At 36.9% G+C, this 19229-nt stretch overlaps 1 protein-coding gene across 17 annotated transcripts in view; it reads left to right on the top strand.

Moving 5' to 3' along the window:
* LOC136259187 (U4/U6.U5 tri-snRNP-associated protein 1-like) overlaps positions 1 to 19229 on the top strand; it is a 52754-nt gene that overhangs the window by 33201 nt on the left and 324 nt on the right. For 2 of the 17 annotated variants that reach the window (XM_066052663.1, XM_066052664.1), the window contains 8 exons: positions 11647 to 11706; positions 12339 to 12388; positions 12553 to 12606; positions 16514 to 16564; positions 17700 to 17771; positions 17825 to 17903; positions 18268 to 18444; positions 18507 to 18577. In XM_066052663.1, the coding sequence (XP_065908735.1) occupies positions 11652 to 11706; positions 12339 to 12388; positions 12553 to 12606; positions 16514 to 16564; positions 17700 to 17771; positions 17825 to 17836 (294 nt within the window). In that variant the 5' untranslated portion in view covers positions 11647 to 11651 and the 3' untranslated portion in view covers positions 17837 to 17903; positions 18268 to 18444; positions 18507 to 18577. Of the gene's footprint in view, positions 1 to 5173; positions 5527 to 7820; positions 7883 to 9739; positions 9793 to 10113; positions 10186 to 10240; positions 10314 to 10573; positions 10646 to 10827; positions 10879 to 11366; positions 11421 to 11602; positions 11707 to 12338; positions 12393 to 12548; positions 12607 to 16513; positions 16566 to 17699; positions 17772 to 17824; positions 17904 to 18267; positions 18445 to 18506; positions 18578 to 18767; positions 18779 to 19229 lie in introns of those variants that run through there. The other 15 variants (XM_066052669.1, XM_066052668.1, XM_066052655.1 and 12 more) reach the window with 15 other exon arrangements.

The raw sequence follows: 19229 nt of genomic DNA, 5'->3' as shown, positions 1-19229 counted from the left end.
CAGGAATTTCCCTAAATTTTCACCTATTATACTCTTCAGCTGTTCCCATTATGCTTGCATTATGCTCCTAGGTTATAATTAGCAACATTTAATCAGTGACTGCTCTATTAGAGTATTTCACTACAAAGTGACTGTTCTATTAGAGAGTATCGATCTAAGAAGCTATGTACAATGCGTTTGAGTGCTCTAATGCAATTTACAGTTTCAACTGGCTGCTCTATTAGGGAGTATTGATCTATTTTCAAGGAATTAAGCTCCATAGTTTGAAATATCTAACTAAAATGCTAACATTATGCTGGCATAGCACTCTATCCTATTACACTTTATAATAATGTGCTGGCATAATACTTTATGTAGGCCTAACCCTGGGCCACATTATATTAATAAGCAATGTACGTATAGTTGTATATTCTTATAACTTTTTGCCTCTATGTAGCTACACTTGAATCAGTCGAAGTCGGCCACACAATAATGACATGAACCTTAAGGTGACCTATGGAATCATTTTGCTCTCTCCGAGTGTCCAATTGTTGGTTACAAAAGTTCAGAGTTATGTGACTCGACAGTCAATAATACCAACTGCAAAAACTGGCATAAACCATTGATGTGCCACGATAAAATTTAAGCCTGTTGATACATATCTGTATAAATAGGCCATCTGTTGTTCAACTAGCCATTCTGCTAATAATATTATTTTCATGCACAAAAATAATGATCTCATCTGTCTTAAAATGCAGTCATGGACTGCTGCAGCTGGTCAATTATTGGCCCAAAGGTGACTGGAATAGACAGGTTTTATGTATACTGTACTGCAAACTAGTCAAGCTTGAGCTGTTAATAAAAACAAAATTCACTGTACCAAAAACTGAAGTGTCTTGTGGACACCAAAAATGCAGACATGCAATGTTACTAGTGATGTCCCAACATCTTCATGTCCTGTGGACACTTCAGCTTTTACGGTTTGGGACACAGTTGCAGAGGACAAGGTACACGTGCAAGCATGATGTGTGCACTGTATGTATTCTGTGACTAAAGGTATACACTTGTCTGGCTGACTTTTGGGCTTGAACCATCTAGGGAACTATGAAGGTATTGTGATTATTTCTTGTGGGAATTAGAAGGTGCAAACTTTCATTATAGTATATCATTATAATATTATTATAACTGTATGTGTACATGTTATAATTATGTAAAATGTTTTGTTTTTGTAACTCCAACGGCTTAGCTGATGTTGAGAGGTCAAAGTAATACTCATTCAATCTAACCAAAATTTATATGCTTGCATAAATCTTTAAACTTAACAGACAATCAGCTGGACTTCTACAAAAAAATAAACTGTGCCATTCAAAGTCTATAAACTGCAAAAACTTTGGATGGCTATGGAGCATGTACAACACTGGATTTCAGTTTTATTAATTGTGTCCTGAAGGATACAGAAGGAGAGGGACATACCCAGGCTAAGATGTAAAATGTCAGAGAGAAAAAGTCTAGATTGGCTATAGAGTTGTCTAGTGTTAGGCATTCAATTTATTCAAAAGTTGTAACACGTTAAATATCTTGTGGAGTATAGAAACTTTCAAACTAGTATATGCATGATAGTGATGGTTGTAAAGTTTTTGTAATTACCTATGAAATTCTTTTTGTACACAACTTATTATGAATTTAGCCACTCATGGTTGTAAATATGAACACTTCTGGTAAAGGGGGTACTCTTGTGGTTACTGTCACTCCTGCAAGTATATCTGTCAAGTTGTGTATGGAAGTAAATACTAAGCTAAATTACTATAGTACTATTTGTGTGTCAACTATAGAAAGTTACAGTTGGTGAAGTCGTAGAGAGAGCTGTCCAAAAGATTTTCCAGATGACCTCCTCCAAGATTTCAGATGGCGTGTTGTGATGTCTAAGTCAAATCCATTTAATATGTGCCATTTTATCTGCTTAGGAGTTACTGTATCACGGTGGCCAGCATGGAGGGACCAGTCCATAACTCAGCACTAATGTATGCCATGCACACAATTGGCTGATTCGCATGTTGTTTGAATTAAATAGACAAATTCACTACTACACAAAGTTTTAATAATTAACATACAATCCTCATACTTTGGTGCTATAGCTTTGGTGTGCAGTGTTTAAAGATAGAATGTTTGTAGTTGTAATATTTTGAGAAAAGAGACGCATTGGCAGTTTTCATACAAGAAGAGGTTCAACAGGTGAGAGTGAGACATGTCTTAGAGATAAACAGTGATTATCTTCATTGTTGATCCTTTAGTAAATGATTGTGGAGAGTAAGAGACCTATAGATATCAAGTTAGATTCACAAGTCATCACAGAGGAGTTTACCAACATAGTATAAGTGTGGTATAATGTGCATGGTCAATTCTTGTGTGTATTTTGAAGGATTAGTATGATTTGTACTCTATCCACAAGGACATGTAGTAATGCTGTGATAAGTTAATTATGCTACAGTAGTAACTACTGTATATTTCTAAAATTGTATTTCATAAATAGTGTCAATACCAGAAGGTGTTGCCTTGTGTTTTGAAACTGTATGCTTGATGATGACATGACTAACATTGTTGAGAGAGGTCAATAATTTGAAAGTTATCTTTACTGGTGTAGCAAGTGGATAAGAAACGATCTGACAGGGGAGCAATGCTCCCACCTTCATGGCTACATATGTACATGCTCAGACACACTTACGCTCTCTGGATATGCCGCATGTATAGTGTAAGTCGCCAATTATCAGCAGGTACCAATTATTGGCACTTGTAAACTACGGAGGCTACGGGGTATATGGAGGTTACCAAGTTCCACAATTAATGGGCTGTTATATCCTCTAAAACATTTCTTAGAATCGTTTTCATTCGGTGATTATTGTTGTTAAAACACTATACAAGCTATGCTAGGTAAGCGTAAAAATAATTTTATATTGGAAATCAGTATGTTTTAACGTCTAACCTGAATATCTCTTGAATGGCTGGCCTCATCTTCGTAAAACTTCTGTGAAACAAAACTATCCAAGGACTGCATCTCCCTGGTTCCCATAACAAATTTCACAAAGAACCAACGAGACATCATGGAGTTACACACAAAATCACACACTGTGCCGATAATTGGTCAATCACGAAAGTATAGTTGCCGATAATAGGTACCCCATGCCGATAATTGGCACATGATAGGCATTGTGATTTTTCTTATAACAAGATGTTCTCTCACGTGAGATAATTAAAATTTGGTGTGCTAAGAAATGAAGGACTACTCTGTTGAATGGTTCAAACCGGAAGTTCATACATGTAGCCAGGCAAATACCTTGAGAGCAGCAGATACCAAATTGGCAGCTCACCAGCATTCAACTTCCACCATGCACTCAAGGGGATCAAACTGATCACTGATGTCACATCAGCTGTTTTTGCTAGGTGTTGTAACAAATCACTTTGTAATGATGGTATTTGGTGTATAAGAAATGGAAACACTTGTAATGTATCCACCGTTTCATCATTGGATAAGTCTTAAGGAGTGAAAACAACTGCTTTAAACGTCTGTAAACTAGTGGTGCTAAGTTGTCGACTGAAGTATATATACAATGCCAGGCTGCATGCAGTTCTTAGCATGCTGTCTAAGCCAGAGGTGTAGCAACAATGTAGGCAGGTGAGGCAGTTACCTCACCAAATATTGATGACTGAAGTCACTGAACTGAAAGCTACATTGGACCTTTTAGATGCATTGAAAGCTTGCATTAACAAAGTTTATATGGCATTTAGTAAGAGTCCATCCATAAGAGGTTAGCTACTAAGGTTTTCAGAAACTGGTCAGATCGATATACTCTAATAGAGCAGTCACCCTAACAGAGCACTCACCCTAACACAACAGTCAAGCAAATTAAACTACAGTGGAACCTGTGGTACGGTCACCTGGATTAAGCGGTCACCTCTACATAACGGCCATGGACACGAGGTCCTAAATATTTTCCCATACAAATGTATGCATTGTTGTCTGCATTAAGCGGTCACCTGTCTAACGCGTATAACGGCCAACTAAGAATTCGCCTCTGAATCACTGTATACATAACTTTCTCCTCATATAGCGGTCGCTACCTTTTATGGTGGCTTGTTAAGCCAACTGTCTGGCACCACCGCACCGCTTCAATCATAGATAATTAACGAGTTAATTACCTATGTTTCAATTAATGCACAATTATTACACTTCCTGCCTTTCAATGAATACTATATAATTATCAGGCTTCGTTGCTTAAACGTATTCAATAGCTATAACCAACATTCATAACAAGCTCACCTTGTGCTTTCTGTACTAAAATATTACTGCATTGTGGTTGGCACAAGCCTTTTAATAATAATCACTCATTTATAACGGCCATAACCACTAAAATGCTGCTGACCACCTTATACAGGTTTCCTCTAAAACAGCCACCTGTATATAAAGGCCAGATATATCTGGTCCCAAGATGACCATTATAGACAGGTTCCACTGTACTTAAATTGCCCTCACAATCAATCTCTAACTTTCCTAGGGAAGTATAAGCCGGCCCAGACCCCCTGGATTGACATGTTACCAGTGCTATATACATGGTCTGAGCAACATGCATAAAATACCACAACGTGCATTCTATGCAATCACAGTACCATCATAGTAGAACTAAAATTACCTCCACATTCAGTCTTGTAGCTCTTAAGTTTCAAAATTGTCCTGGGCAATGCCCCCCCCCCCCCCCCCCCTCAAGCTTGAGCATGTTACGCTTGCTGATTGTACTTACACACTAGAGTACGTGCATCATTCATAAAATTGCAAGGTCTGCCTCACCTATTTAAAATTTCTAGCTAAACCCCTGTAAGCCTTATTTCCTTAATTGTGTGAGACCCCTTTGATATATAGTTGATTACTGTGTTTGGTGGATGACCGATCTCCACCTCTTTTTCCTTTTTCTACTCAAGCCTTCATTCAGCCATGTCGAAAATGTAGCGGTCTGTCTATACTCTTAACTATTTATACTGCTCACGTACTCCAGTACAGTTTGGCGGCATGCAACAATCAGCTTCACCAGGATTCCCGTCTCTGGTGCTCCCAATCCAATTGAAGAATACCAACTAAAGTGTAAAAGGAAACAAAAAATTGTCACTCGCCTCTTCGGGTACTGTATTAATTATTATCAATTTTTCCAAAGATGGGTAACACAAAAGGCAATACTGTGGTACCAACGAATTCTCGTCTGGGAAACGAGCGTCTCTTAACATAGCCTTGCTCATGCTCGCGAGTGTAGTAGCTGACTGGATCTGTAGGTCACTGCGTCGTGATCGGCTCGAAGGACCATGCATAAAGCATGTACCACGGAATAATATGACTTCAGTGCTACTACTAGTCTCGTGATAAGCGGCTGGGGACGAGACTATGATACTACAACGTGGTCAGTTTCAGCTTATAGCACCGTGGTGTGTGATAGGTGCTCAGAGTCGAGGATCTTTGGCTGTTGCGAAGGTTGTCGTTTCGTGTTGCAGATATCGACACAATTGGTGAGTTGCCGTGGTATCAGTGGTGTGTTGTTAAAAATTAATTGTAAAACGTAAGCAGTGTTGCCAGATGATTTGCTCCAAACGTTCATGTGAAAAAATAAATTTGTTCATAAAAAGTTACCACCTAAAATTGCCAAAAGTTCATAAAAAGTTCACAGATTACTCCAGGTTCATAAAAAAGTTCATAGATTATTTCAGGTTCACAAACAAGACAAAAAGTTCATAAATCTATGAACTTTATTCACAGCATGGCAACACTGAACGTAAGCAAAGTTCATTAAATTAGCACATACCATGACAACATATATTTTGTACAGCTGAGTCTCTATCATGATAGTATAAAATTATTGGACACTGCACCAGGTGAAAATTTTACTCAGTGCTATATTTGAAAGTTTTCCAGAGATGACACTGTAGTATCCCAGTGTTATCTTGATAATTTAAAGAACTTTTGGGAAATGCATATTTACACAACATGGGCATGGCCATGGCAACACTGGATGGGATAACTTATGTTGCCTACAACTACACACTGGTTAATAGTCTGTCCACTGGGCTACTTGGAGAAAAAATTAAATATACACTGTAACTACAATGGCTTACTTGTTATGAAGCGATGAACAACAGTGAATTGCATCATGTTCTAAAATTCTTGCCACATGTTTAATTTCGATTGTGGGTTTACTCACATGAGTCATATATGGCCTGATAAAAAATTTAATGGTGAATCAAACGGAAGTTGTTGAAAATTGATAGGAGCAACCACCATCGAGTAATGGACAATTTCATAAAGGGTTTGCATGTTTCCTTACCTAAAAGTTATTTTCATGGCTAGTTTTGGCCTCACCATTTAATGTTAGGGGTAAAACCCTAGGTGTGATTTTAATCCTTGTTACATCACAAGTAGAATGACATAAACTGCATAGCCATAGGATGGATGCTATGAAAGTTACAGTGCTTTGTGCAAAGCATGTGTATTAAGTTTAAATCCAGTGTTGTGAATTATACAGGCTTAAGGGTTAAGGAGGTGGCTGCAAGCCACTTTGTACCCAGTTGGCACATGAGGGGATTTTTCAATGGCCAGTTTAGACAGGTGACAGGTTTTTCACAGCATTTAATGTCATACTTAAAGGATATATGAAACCAGAAGCATATGAACACAGAAGATTTAACCATGCAATATTTATATAGTACAACATTGCCTTACTTGGAACACCACAAATCCACAGGCCAATTGGTAAGAAGCGTTTGCAATGTTCTTGTATTATTAACTAGCTACAGAGAGGGATTTAGTGATGGATTTTTATGTGTGGCAGTGTGTGAGACAGGGAAAGTGTTGCTAACTAACGTATTAGTAAACGCTAAAAATGTTGATCCAGATAGACTATGTCATCACAGATGGAACATTTCAAATGTTGGCTGTAATGGCTGGCAGCCCAAAGTGTAAGAATTTTCACCTTTGGTGCATATAAGCTCCTGATTCCATAGAATATCTGGAAAGATATTTTTCAGGATATCCATTTCAGCTCTACTACAGTGGAACCTCTCTATTATAGGCATTTGGGACCCAGAATTTTCCATCACTTTTTGCTGTACTATAGAGGTTTTCCTCTTTCAGAGGTAAAAAATGTATTAGCTGTGCTCCGTCTACTAATTTCCAGTGTTGTGAGTAACGCGTTACTTATGTAACGCGTTACGTAATATTATTACTTTTGTGGTAACAAAGTAATATAACGAAATATGCTATAAAAACAGGTAATATAACGCAAGTTACTTTACTTACAAATGTAAGGCGTTACCTAAGTAATATAGTTACTGTAACGAGTCTAATATTACGTAATATTATTACTACAAGTAACGAAGTTACTAATCCCGTTAGTTATCCTCTGAGTAATGCCAAGCCACAACGAAGTAATGAGGCCTACTGAATGAAGCTTATTCACCAGCTTCTTACTTATAACCAAAATTTGCATATTGTCCAACAACGCAATCGTGTCACGTGATAAGGTGGTAGTTTCACACGTGACAGCTTAAGGCTGTGGACACAAAGTAATGTAATATGTAATATTATTACAGTTACTTTATTTTATGGGTAATATGTAACTGTAACTAAATAGTTCAGTTGCAAGTAATATGTAATATGTAACTAGTTACTTTTACAAAGTAACTTGCCCAACACTACTAATTTCACATAAAACAAATATTTTAAATGGGGAAGAGCTTAATGATGTTATTATAATATGTAATTCACTCAAGTGGTAACCATTGGATTGTTGCTTCCAATGTTCACCTAGAAGGATCACACAAGGTGATGGTGTATGACTCCCTGTATGACAGCATTGATGACAGAACCCAGGTAGTCATACATGAATTGTTTGCCAAACCTGATGTTGCCAAGGTTCATAAACAACAAGGTGTCAGAGACTGTGGAGTTTTTGTAATTACATTTGCCACAGTTATTTGTTGTGGACAGGCTCTCCATAAGCCATTCCACCAGGAAGCAATGTGTCTACATTTAGTACAGTGTTTTGAAGGAGGTGTTTGTTTTCCTTTCCCTTTAGCACTTGGGGAATGTAGCCAGACAGGTTGTCTGTGACATTTTCACACTTTGCACTTATGGTTATGATGCAATCTTGTAATTGTATTCATTCTATTCTAGAACTGTCCAGAATTGTATTATAGTAATGTGGTTTGGCAGTAAAATTAGATTATGTTGAGTTTTCTTCAAAGTTGCTGAGCTGTATAGTTAGCTGTCAAGATAGATTACCACAAATCCAACAATCATTTAAATTGTTAGCATAACTACCTAAAAGTCAATACAGTTTATATTCCAGAAGTCAGTACTAAACATATTGCTCCTATAAACAATTACAGTTCAAGAACACTGGTAATACCTACAGCCCGGAATCCATTTTTAGCTAATGAGTTGTTATTCTGTAGATACTGATAGACATTGAAAAGCCATTCAGCTCCAAGTGGCTTAAGTATACTTGTACATAAACCACAGGAGTGAAATGTCCTGGTGCAGTTGCCCGGTAAAGCTTTTCTACCTCATGTGAGTACCAAATCTGAAACCTTTTCCTTAAGAAATCTTTTACGGCTTTATTGACGGACAGATTCATTGGCTGTAGTTTGTCTGTACAATTTGTTGGTACCTTAACAACGACATTATATGCTTCAAGCAATGAAAATATAGCTGGAGTGAGTCGCCCTTTGGATTCATCATAGATTGCAAGTGCTGTGTGGTTTGGTTGAAGCTTCAAATATTTCTGCTTGGCTGTAACATAAGGAATAATTATTTTATGAATATATTCCTTCATCTTCTCATTACTGCAGTGGTTTGGAGTAAACGTTATGTTCCAGTCATTTGGAAAGGCATATCTTGGTAAACAGGTTGTTGTCTTCCTTGGTAAATTAGTTGCATGTTGTGGGTCTTCACTGTAGTCTCGCCAGCTGCCAAAACCATTATAGTGGTGACCATTCCTCCAGTACTACATGTGGCATAAACATATAGATTGCACCTGATTATCTAGTGTGTCACCCGCAAGTAGTGGCCTACCCCATTTTAGGTTAGAAAGAGTAGTTACGACGATTCACACGATTCAGCAAGCTGTCTGTTCTTACTAAGCCTTTTAACCTCTTCATAATACTTTGATTTCCAAGTACTAAGTGTGCTCTCCTTAAGCTGGATACAGAACTCCTTGTTGTAGTACTCAATTTCTGCCTTGTTTCCGTTGTCTATAACTGATTATTTGTCCCCATAACTGATTGATTAACCGATTAAATTGTGTGACAGTGTAACAGCCAGTATTTTAGTATCTGGCTATCCCTATGTAACAGTGTATCAGTTACAACTTAACAGAGTAGTAGACATCGTATAAGTTATTATTTTTATCCCTACAGTATGTAACAGTGTAACAGTTACATGTAACAGAATAGTGAACACTGTATTAAAACTTATTATTTTTTATCTCTATGTAACAGTTACAACATAACAGAGTAGCGGATGTCGTATAAGTATTTTTATCCCTACATACGTAACAATGTGACAGTTACAATGTAACAGAGTAGCAGACATTGTTTAAGTTGTTATTTTACCTGTGTAACAGTAATAGAGTAACAGCTAAAATGATGTTACAATGTGTTTTAAAACAATTTTTGGTCCTATATCTTGCCACACATGTTTACATGATATGTTGGGTGTAGCTGATAGCCATTCCACAAATGACAATGTGGATGAATTTTCTTCAGATTACATGGCTAATGGTATTGATAACATACCAGTATAGTTTCTTCATTAGTGCAGGTCTCACACTTGATGACTCAATACCCACATTACTATTAACAGTACAAGTAATAGTAACATTATGACGACATCTCGCATTACTAGCAGTAGTTTGCCTTCATTTAAATAAGTGTACCACTTTTGTTGTTGGTGATACAAACATACGTGTTTAGGTACTGGTTATATTTTGTGTTTTAACTGTGTGTAAATTCAATAATCTGCAGGCCTAAGCTGCAGCTGGGTAGACAAATTTATTATACATTTTCGATGGGGAAGCTGTTTATCATGTGTGTATACTGCAGGCTGAAAAGAATGTTGAACTGAAGAACAAGAAAGTGGACTACAATCCTTATAAGGATGACGAGTATGGGAATGTAAGTACTCACTCATATCTACATGCTAGTGTAGTGTGTGTACATGTTGGTGTAGTACCAGCCTAAGGAGATACCGAAGAAATACAAAGAAGAGTTTGAAGGTGTAAAGAAGGCGTCCATTGTCCTGGGTAAGCATGAGTGTATGTATTTAGTATCCTGCATGTGTCTGTAGTAGTTCTATTCTTCAGTTTACAGGCGTATATTGTACTGTAAGGATAATACGTGTACTAGTTATTGACAAATAGCTGGGGAGAAATTCTTATAGGACTGTAAGACCCTGTTCCAATAGGTCACTGTAATAAGGTCTGACTTGAGAATCCCCCGAATGTGTCTAGTGTACTGTCCATTGGTACTACACAATCGATACTTGTCAATATGATCTTCACAGGAGAAGGAGGGTTGTATGATGCAACTGAGGAAAGAGAGAAAAATTATTAGAGACTGTCTGAGAGCCAATGCTGTATGTGGTATTTTATAATTTGCTGTTTGTGTTATCTAAGTTCATACATTGTCTGAATTTAAAAATTCTAAAACAATACCTTTGCCCTTCATGAGGTACACACCATGTATTACAACATACATACTGTACAGTTACATATATTCTTTTAGTCCATATTATAATAGTGTTTTGTTCCACTACAGGCTAGTCTAGAAGGTGTACAACTAGAGTTGTATCAGAATATTATAGTGCTGGTGAGTGAAGTGAACACTTGTGTGATGTATGCACACATCATTTATGTAATATTATGTAAATGTACTGTACGAGTTGTATCATCTATACTGCACGAATGCAGTGATATATTTGTGTGTGTACGTGCATGCGTGCGTGCGTGTGTGTGTGTGTGCAGTGAATTTTCTCCAAAATCTGCAAATTTATTTGGGACACCTTTTGTGGCTCTTGAAGTGAGGTTTCAGGGTCAACATGTACGTATTTGTCCAATAATACAAATGGGACTGTAGACAAGTGTCCTGATTATCAAGGTGTTGTCCATGCATATTTTATGGCCTTTGATTTTGACGAGGTTCCGCTGCATTTGAAGGATTTTACTTCATCAGAAATAGATGTAGTGTAGTGGAATATACAGGTACATTTGTTTTCATACACCAACCACCTACATTGTTTGTACTGTACTTGTGTGTAAGTTATTGTGATAAGAACTTCTGTGTTGTTTCTTGTGCAGTTGAAGTTTAAGAAGCCAAGGAAGATGACAAAACTCAAGAAGCAAGCCCTAAAAGTAATTATTTTTTGTTGTGTGTTTCTGTATGTTGTTATATGGTATATATAATGTGGGCAAGTTAAGTATTATATTTGGTATGCAGCCAATGCCTACACAAGTGGACCATTACTCTAATGGACAGATTTGTCTGGCATTGCTTTTGTTTTGTTTTATACAATGACATGTAACTACATGTGTAGTGCACTTCTGTCATTGTAACTGCTGTGTTGTACATATGTGACAGCACTGATGACTTGGTGCCACTGGCTGAAGGTGATCCCAGTGAGTTTCACCATGGATCAAGGTGTGTGTAGTGTGTGTGTGTGTGTGTGTGTGTGTGTGTGTGTGTGTGTGTGTGTGTGTGTGTGTGTGTGTGTGTGTGTGTGTGTGTGTGTGTCAATATTTTTAAAAATGTGTACATTGCAGACATGGGGCCAAGTACATTTAAAAGTACTTAAGTAAAGTACAAGTACTTTTGAATTTTCCAAGTACAAGTACAAGTACTCCAGCAGCAATCAAGAGAGTACTTAAGTAAAGTACAAGTACATGCTGGAAGTACTTAAGTAAAGTACAAGTACATTTTGCTGTAGTAAAATATATGCTGTATTCAGTGTATTGTAGTATGTAAGTGCGCCTAGGGGGTTGGTTTTTGTCAACCATTCTCTCTCTTAAACTCTTAAAATTCACTGACTTGAATAGCAGCATTGTTTTTGTTTGCCAGAATGCTATGACATCATTAATTGTGGCAACATGGTACATAGTAAGGTTGGGGAAGGCAGTAGAAGAATCGCAAAAAGTTGCAAACTGCACCTTCACCCACTGTGTACAAACTACGTACAATGTTTGCAGTACTTACAAGTACTTAAAAGTATTTTAAGTACTCAAGTACTTAGCAAAGTACTTGAGTATAAGTACAAGTACATTGGGGAAATTAAGGAGCACAGGCAGGAGAAGGCTATATCAAAATGGAAATAGATGATGCCATCGTAAGTAGTCATACACACATGCACACACGCACACACACACACATACACACACACAAACACACACACACACACATACACACACACACACACACACACACACACACACACACAAAATATACCTATATATATTAACAATCAATGTATGTATTTTCTTTTTTAGAAAGTATAAATTGGGACATGGAGCCATCAGAGCCAGTAGTCACTACAGCACTAGAAAGGTAACATGATGGTGATTGTTGTATGTACATTCATATGTAAGTGAGACCTCTTTATAATCATTGCCATTAATTGGACTATTACTATAAACTGTATCTGTGTGTCCAGTTTCTTTACAACTGCTTTGTGCATGTGTACTAATGTAGTGCCTTCAAAAATTCCCTTACAAGTTCTATACCACCATGTAAAAATTTCTAGTAAATGCTAGGATTTTTGAATTAAAATAGCACTTATGTAGTTTAAGAATTTTAGAAATGGAACCTTTTATCAGTTATGTGTGCATGTTTGCTAAAAACTCGCACGAGTTAATCTCAACTTGTCATGGTAAGCTATGTGTGTAGGTACTCAGTGTGAAGCCTAAAGTGTACCAGTATTCTAAGTCAGTAGCCAGTAAATACAAAACTCAGAATGGCCATTGTTACATAAGAGTCTTGTCAATTCCTCTCTAGAATTTACTTGATGGGTGACCGCTGCTTTTTTTTTGTTTTTCAGACAAACCACTTCTGATAATCTGCCCTACAAAATAACTTTAATTGTCCTCATTAATTGTAGTACATTAGTAACATTACCATGATGGTAGTGAATGCCTTAATGACTTACTCTATTATATTGCTATTCAAATTTTGATCTCTACTCCTTTGTAGCTAAATTGGGTGTATCTGTACTTACATAAAAGAAAGTTGCATTTGAAAGTTTAATTTCATAGACAAACAGAAAAGAAAGTCCTTCATAATGTACATGTATCCAAAATAAAACCCTTTACATCTACTGTATTTATATGTATTTGCCAAATCCATAAATATTCTCCTGTGAAGAAGTACCGAGTACATGTATCAAAACACACTCATAACAAACTGGAAGTCAAACGCATGCCTAGTATAAATGGTGGCCATTACAACTTCACTGCAAATTAGAGAAATAGAAGTGAGAATTAACTACTGTACATATCAGGATGTAGGTAAAAATGAATTAGAGCACTGCAGATAGTAGCAGGAGAAACAAGTTATAACACTGGTTCAATGTAGGTGGCCACTATAGTGAAATGTGTGCTTATTGATGAGATCCTTAGCTATGTTTGGGACCTACTTGACATGGTCACTATAATGAGGTGGTCTTTTTAGTGAGGTCATGAAGTACACCTTAGCTATGTTTGGGACCTACTTGACATGGTCACTATAATGAGGTGGTCTTATTAGTGAGATCATAAAGTATACCTTATCTACGTTTGGGACCTACTTGACACGGTCACTATAATGAGGTGGTCTTATTAATAAGGTCATGAAGTACACCTTAGCTATGTTTGGGACCTACTTGACATGGTCACTATAATGAGGTGGTCTTATTAATGAGGTCATGAAGTACACCTTAGCTATGTTTGGGACCTACTCAACATGGTCACTATATTGAGGTGGTCTTATTAATGAGGTCATGAAGTATACCTTAGCTATGTTTTGGACCTACTTTACATGGTCACTATAATGAGGTGGTCTTATTAATGAGGTCATGAAGTATACCTTAGCTATGTTTTGGACCTACTTTACATGGTCACTATAATGAGGTGGTCTTATTAGTGAGGTCATGAAGTATACTTTAGCTATGTTAGGGACCTACTTGACATGGTCACTATAATATGGTGTTGAAACGAATAGCATTTTTTACTATTCGATTAGTTGAGAACAAAACAGTGATTATTAGATTAATCTTTAAACATGAATAAATACTGATATCTTTGTTGGGCAGTAAGGTAAAGCTTTAGTACTATTTCTATTTCTTCTAAAATAGAATTTTTCAGTATGAATATGTCACTTTGTACACAATCTCAAGTTTCTAGGTTGGCTTTATTCATCTGATCACAGTTTACTAAAGAATATTTGAATAGCATGTTAATGAATTGAATAATTGAATATTGATTTTGAAAATATGGGCTTCAACAAAATTTTTGAGCATCGAATGAAGGTCAAATTCAAATAGTTGCCACATCAATTTTATGATTTCCAAATCTGTGCACTGAAGTATGCGAGCCACTAGTGTGCACTACAGCATGCTGTATGTATGATAAATACTATTGCAGCTTATGAATATACTTCACTTTTCTAAAATTTGAATGATGAGGCAGCATGTTACAAAGAAGAGAATTTTGCTTCAGCAATAACATTTAATTTTGTTAGGGGTATGGTGTTTGATAAAGAAGACTAAATAACTGGAGAAATAACAAAATGAAGCAACCACATTAGTTGTATTCATACTGTACACATACAATTACTGTGAGGCTAAGACAAGGACAAATAACAACTCTGTACTATATATGTGTAGTTAGGTAATCCTAAGGCTGCAGCACATGTTGCTGTCAGACCTTCAGTGCTGGTCACTGTAAAGTGCTAATAATAAATACTTTAGGTTTAAGGAAGAAAATCCATCCCTCCTGGAGGAAGACTGAGTGTGGCCCCGACTAGACATTGGGTGACCTGCAGTTCGAATCCTAGGGTTGGAGGGATTTTTTTCCTTACCTTGGCCCCTTTTCTGTTACACCTTATTCAGTAGTAAAGTCAAGTCACTAGGTCTAAGTCCTTGTAGGTTAGATAATCCTAAGGCTGCAGCACATGTTGCTGTCAGACCTTCAGTGCTGGTCACTGTAAAGTGCTAATAATAATAATAAAAGTATCATTAACATCATTGCAGCCATTTCATGGCCGTCACTTTTAATTTCACAACTTTTTCACCCAGGCTTTTGAAAACATCATGTTTAGTTCTGTACTATTACCTTGCCATTATTGTCTGCTCAAAGCTGCTTGGAATTATGAAAGTGTACACACACTCAGTTGTATTACATATTTAAAGGGCCTTGCTTGTGCCATATTACATATTCAGTACCGTCAAGAGCCCATAAGTGCTACAAAGCACAAACACACCTTTGGTGAATTTTTGTACTGCTGATCTCTTAACCCTTAAACCCATGTAGGCCAGAAAGCTGGCCCCAATATACATGCCTTGCACAAAGTGCTGTAACAAGTATCCATCCTATGGCTACATAATCATTTTACTTGTGATGTAGCAAGGATGTAAATAATACCAAGGGGTTTTTCTCTAACGTTAGACATTGAGACCAAATCTAGCCATGTAAATAACTTTTTTGCTAAGGAAACATGCAAACCCTTTACATACCTTTATAAAATGATCCATAACTTAATGGTGGTTGCTCCTATCAACTTGAAACAAGTTCTGTTCATTTCACCATAAATTTTTCTATCCGGCCATACACCTGTATATGACTCACATGAGTGAGGGATGGTCCATTCACTCCATTGCCCAGAATTGGTCCATTCACTCCATTACTCTATATATTTACACGTGTGGTTTCCATGGTGACAGATTTATTGATTTTCTTCTAATGCAATATTGTTTTGCTATAACAAAACATAAGAACTTGAAGGCTATCATAAGATATTTTGTTGATTTACTTCCTTATCCCTTAAACCCACAAAGAACTTTTGTATTACACAATATGGGCATGTGTGGCAATGTTAGGTGGGGTAACTTAATTCTTATGACCTAAAACAACACATTGTTCAAAAGTCTGTCCACTGGGCTACTTGGAGAAGGTTAAATGAACACTTTAACTATAGTGGCTTACCTGTTATGAAGCGATGAACAACAGCGAGTGACATCTCCGTGTTTCAAAATTCTTGCCACGTCTTTAATTTCAATTGTGGGTTATCTGTAGTGAAATATTTTGATTGAAAATGGGCAGATAGAGTAGTGTTATTTGCCACTTGTGAGAAAAGATTTTGAAGTACCAACCTCTAGTTTGTATATTTTCTCATATACTATGGTGACTTGTATATGTGACTGGATAGGTATTACATGTATTTGTGTAGCTTGTGTGTCTTTTAAGAACATATATTGTTGTAGGACTTCAGTGATGATGGAGGACATTCTCCTAAGAGACCAGAATCACCGAAGGTATTGTAACAATGTGTACGTGTATCTAAAGGCTACAAATACCAAGTTGAAAATTGATTTGACCTTTAAAGAATTAGCCAGCTAAGCATGTGCAGTAAATTTGACCACCCCAATATCCACCTGTTACAATGGATGGAGAGTCAAGCATCAAATATCTGAGCACCAAAAATGAGTGTTCAATTAGAGTAGTTTGACTGATCATGTTAGAAAAGTGTATGCTCTAATAGAGTAACTGAACAGAATTTTGTGATGAGTTTTACCAAATTATGCTTCTTTGGGCATTTTTGTGATGAGCTGGCCTGCACAGGAGCAATCCTTTATATGTCACAAAAACAATTACCCCATGGGCTATATGACATATTCAAGAACTATTGTTTCTCTGGTTGATAGGCAGTGTGTTGAAGTACTCTAATAGAACACACACTTAAATTCTGGTTGACAAACTATATACATACTCTAATGGAACAGCCACAATGTTGCAATACACTTTAAATGGTATTATCTGTATACAACTGTGTAGTTGCAACTGATAAACTAGCACTGTAGTCCACCACCAGCTATTACTCCTTTGCACACTGTTACATTTAGAAACAACTGTTAAATTGTAGACTTTCATCATAGCTCCCTATGATTGTGCAGTCAAGATACACGTATTAATATGCAAATATATATACTCTATATGTATCATCATACCTCAGATCAAAGGAGCTGGCCAAGCTACATTCAAAATGTAGTCCAGTTGGTGACTTTGCTTGGGCTACGTCTGGGCAGCAATTATAATATTATAGGCGTTAAGGCCAAAATCAATTGTGGGCTTCGATTAATACTCACGTGGTTAGTATGCACAATTTGGATTTTGTCATGAAAACCACTAAGACGGAGAGCATTTGTCACCCTTTCTATCCTACGAGTTGAATAATGTTGGGGCTAAGTGAGAACTAGTGCTATAGCAAGTGTTTACACACATTTTCAAGCACTGATAGCATGATATTACTGAAATAACTACTCTACAATCAAGCTATATGTATGTTGTGATGTATTACTAGTACAAGTACAGTACTTGTGTGTTGTGATAACCAAGGTTCAAGATATCCCGATATCTGTTGTGTATTTCACTTCACTTCTTATGAACAAGATCTCTATCAAGAACCGGAGCCTGTTATGGCTGGAGGTGTTAGTGTGGCATTACAAATGGCTGGCAGAAAAGGTAGCTAGTGTTTGATTATGTCAGCCATATTGTTTAGCTAATGGTGGTTGTAGGATTTTTACTGAAAGAAGAAGATAGGAAAAAGCAAAGAAAACAGTCATGCACAATTGTGAAGGGTGGTAGACCTAAAACGTAAGTTTTGATTATAAACTTGGCTGTTGACTTTGTTAATAACCAGTTGTATGCAGTTTTAAAACTGACCGAAGTTGGCCTTATTTTCGACTATCTTGCTATTGTCTTCAAGCTATGATATTTTATTTTTATTGTGTATAGCCACAGCCAAAAAAATCTGCAGGCTTATCCCTCTATGCATTGAGAGTTTGTCTTTAGCTGCAAAGGTTTTTCTGGTATGTATGTACAGATAGTTATACCACAAGCACGAGTGCTTTTCCTGATGAGTTTAACTTTGCATAAATGCTATGCTTACTTTAGTGAGTATAGCAGTGTAATGCCTAACTGGGTCCATAAGTACTTTAGTTTGTTGATATTGTTTTAGTTCACACACACAAGAAATCAGACAAGAAACCAGAGAGTCCATGCATCAGCAAATCGCAGTCACAGAACATCACGGCAAGGCTCCATACCCAGCAGTATACCCATGTCTCCCAAACAAGGATCAGTGTCTTCAGACTCACCTCCACCATCGCATCACCAAAAAAGACCAGTGCTCTAGGTATGTAAATGCACTTACAGTACATATGTATTTAGTATTTCAACATCTTTAACATTTCACAGGTTGCAGCTCCAAGTTAGTATCACTAATATAAATGGAGGCAACAAACCCTCTAGCTAAAGAGCAGCTTCTTGTAAGTTCTTATAGTATACCAGCAGTGTGTGCTTGTATAGTATACTGATGTCCCATATATGTAACTAGTTTAGGAGTAGTGTGGCTTAGTAACAAAGTGAATAGAGGCTGAGTACTATATTAAGGAGATCACACCCAAGTTGAGTTGGGAGCTGAAGAGAAGACTAACAACAACTGTAGCATGAAGTTGAATAGTATAAATCAAGTCACCATGTAACAAAATTTGCTAAAAGAAAAAATGAGGAAAAATAACTGTTAGAGTAACAACTTTTTTAGTGAGGAGTAGGCTAGTCTGCAACCAGACAAGTTTTCTACATGACACTTACTATGAAGCTGATCTCTAATCAATAAGCACCTTGCTGGGAAATCTGTCTGTGTGTATGAGGTTGGTAAACAGCTAGTTAGCCATAATGTTCTCTGCAGCTGATAACATGTATTAAATCCCATTGTGTGAGAGTGTGTCAGAGTGGAGTGCTGGGTGATAACTAGACAGAGTATTGTACAATAAGTTAGTTGTCATCCTCATTGTTATTACACTAGTCCTCAGCTTCACCTCATAGTAACAATGATGTCACCCTAGTAACAGAATATATAACTATAACATATACACCATTTTGACTATCACATATAGCATTATTGTGAATTTTGATTTC

The sequence above is a fragment of the Dysidea avara genome, chromosome 6 (assembly GCF_963678975.1).
Source record: "Dysidea avara chromosome 6, odDysAvar1.4, whole genome shotgun sequence".
In the NCBI taxonomy this organism is placed as follows: Eukaryota; Metazoa; Porifera; class Demospongiae; order Dictyoceratida; family Dysideidae; genus Dysidea; species Dysidea avara.
The sequence above is the reverse complement of the archived record's forward strand: the minus strand, read 5'-3'. Positions and strand labels throughout refer to the sequence as shown.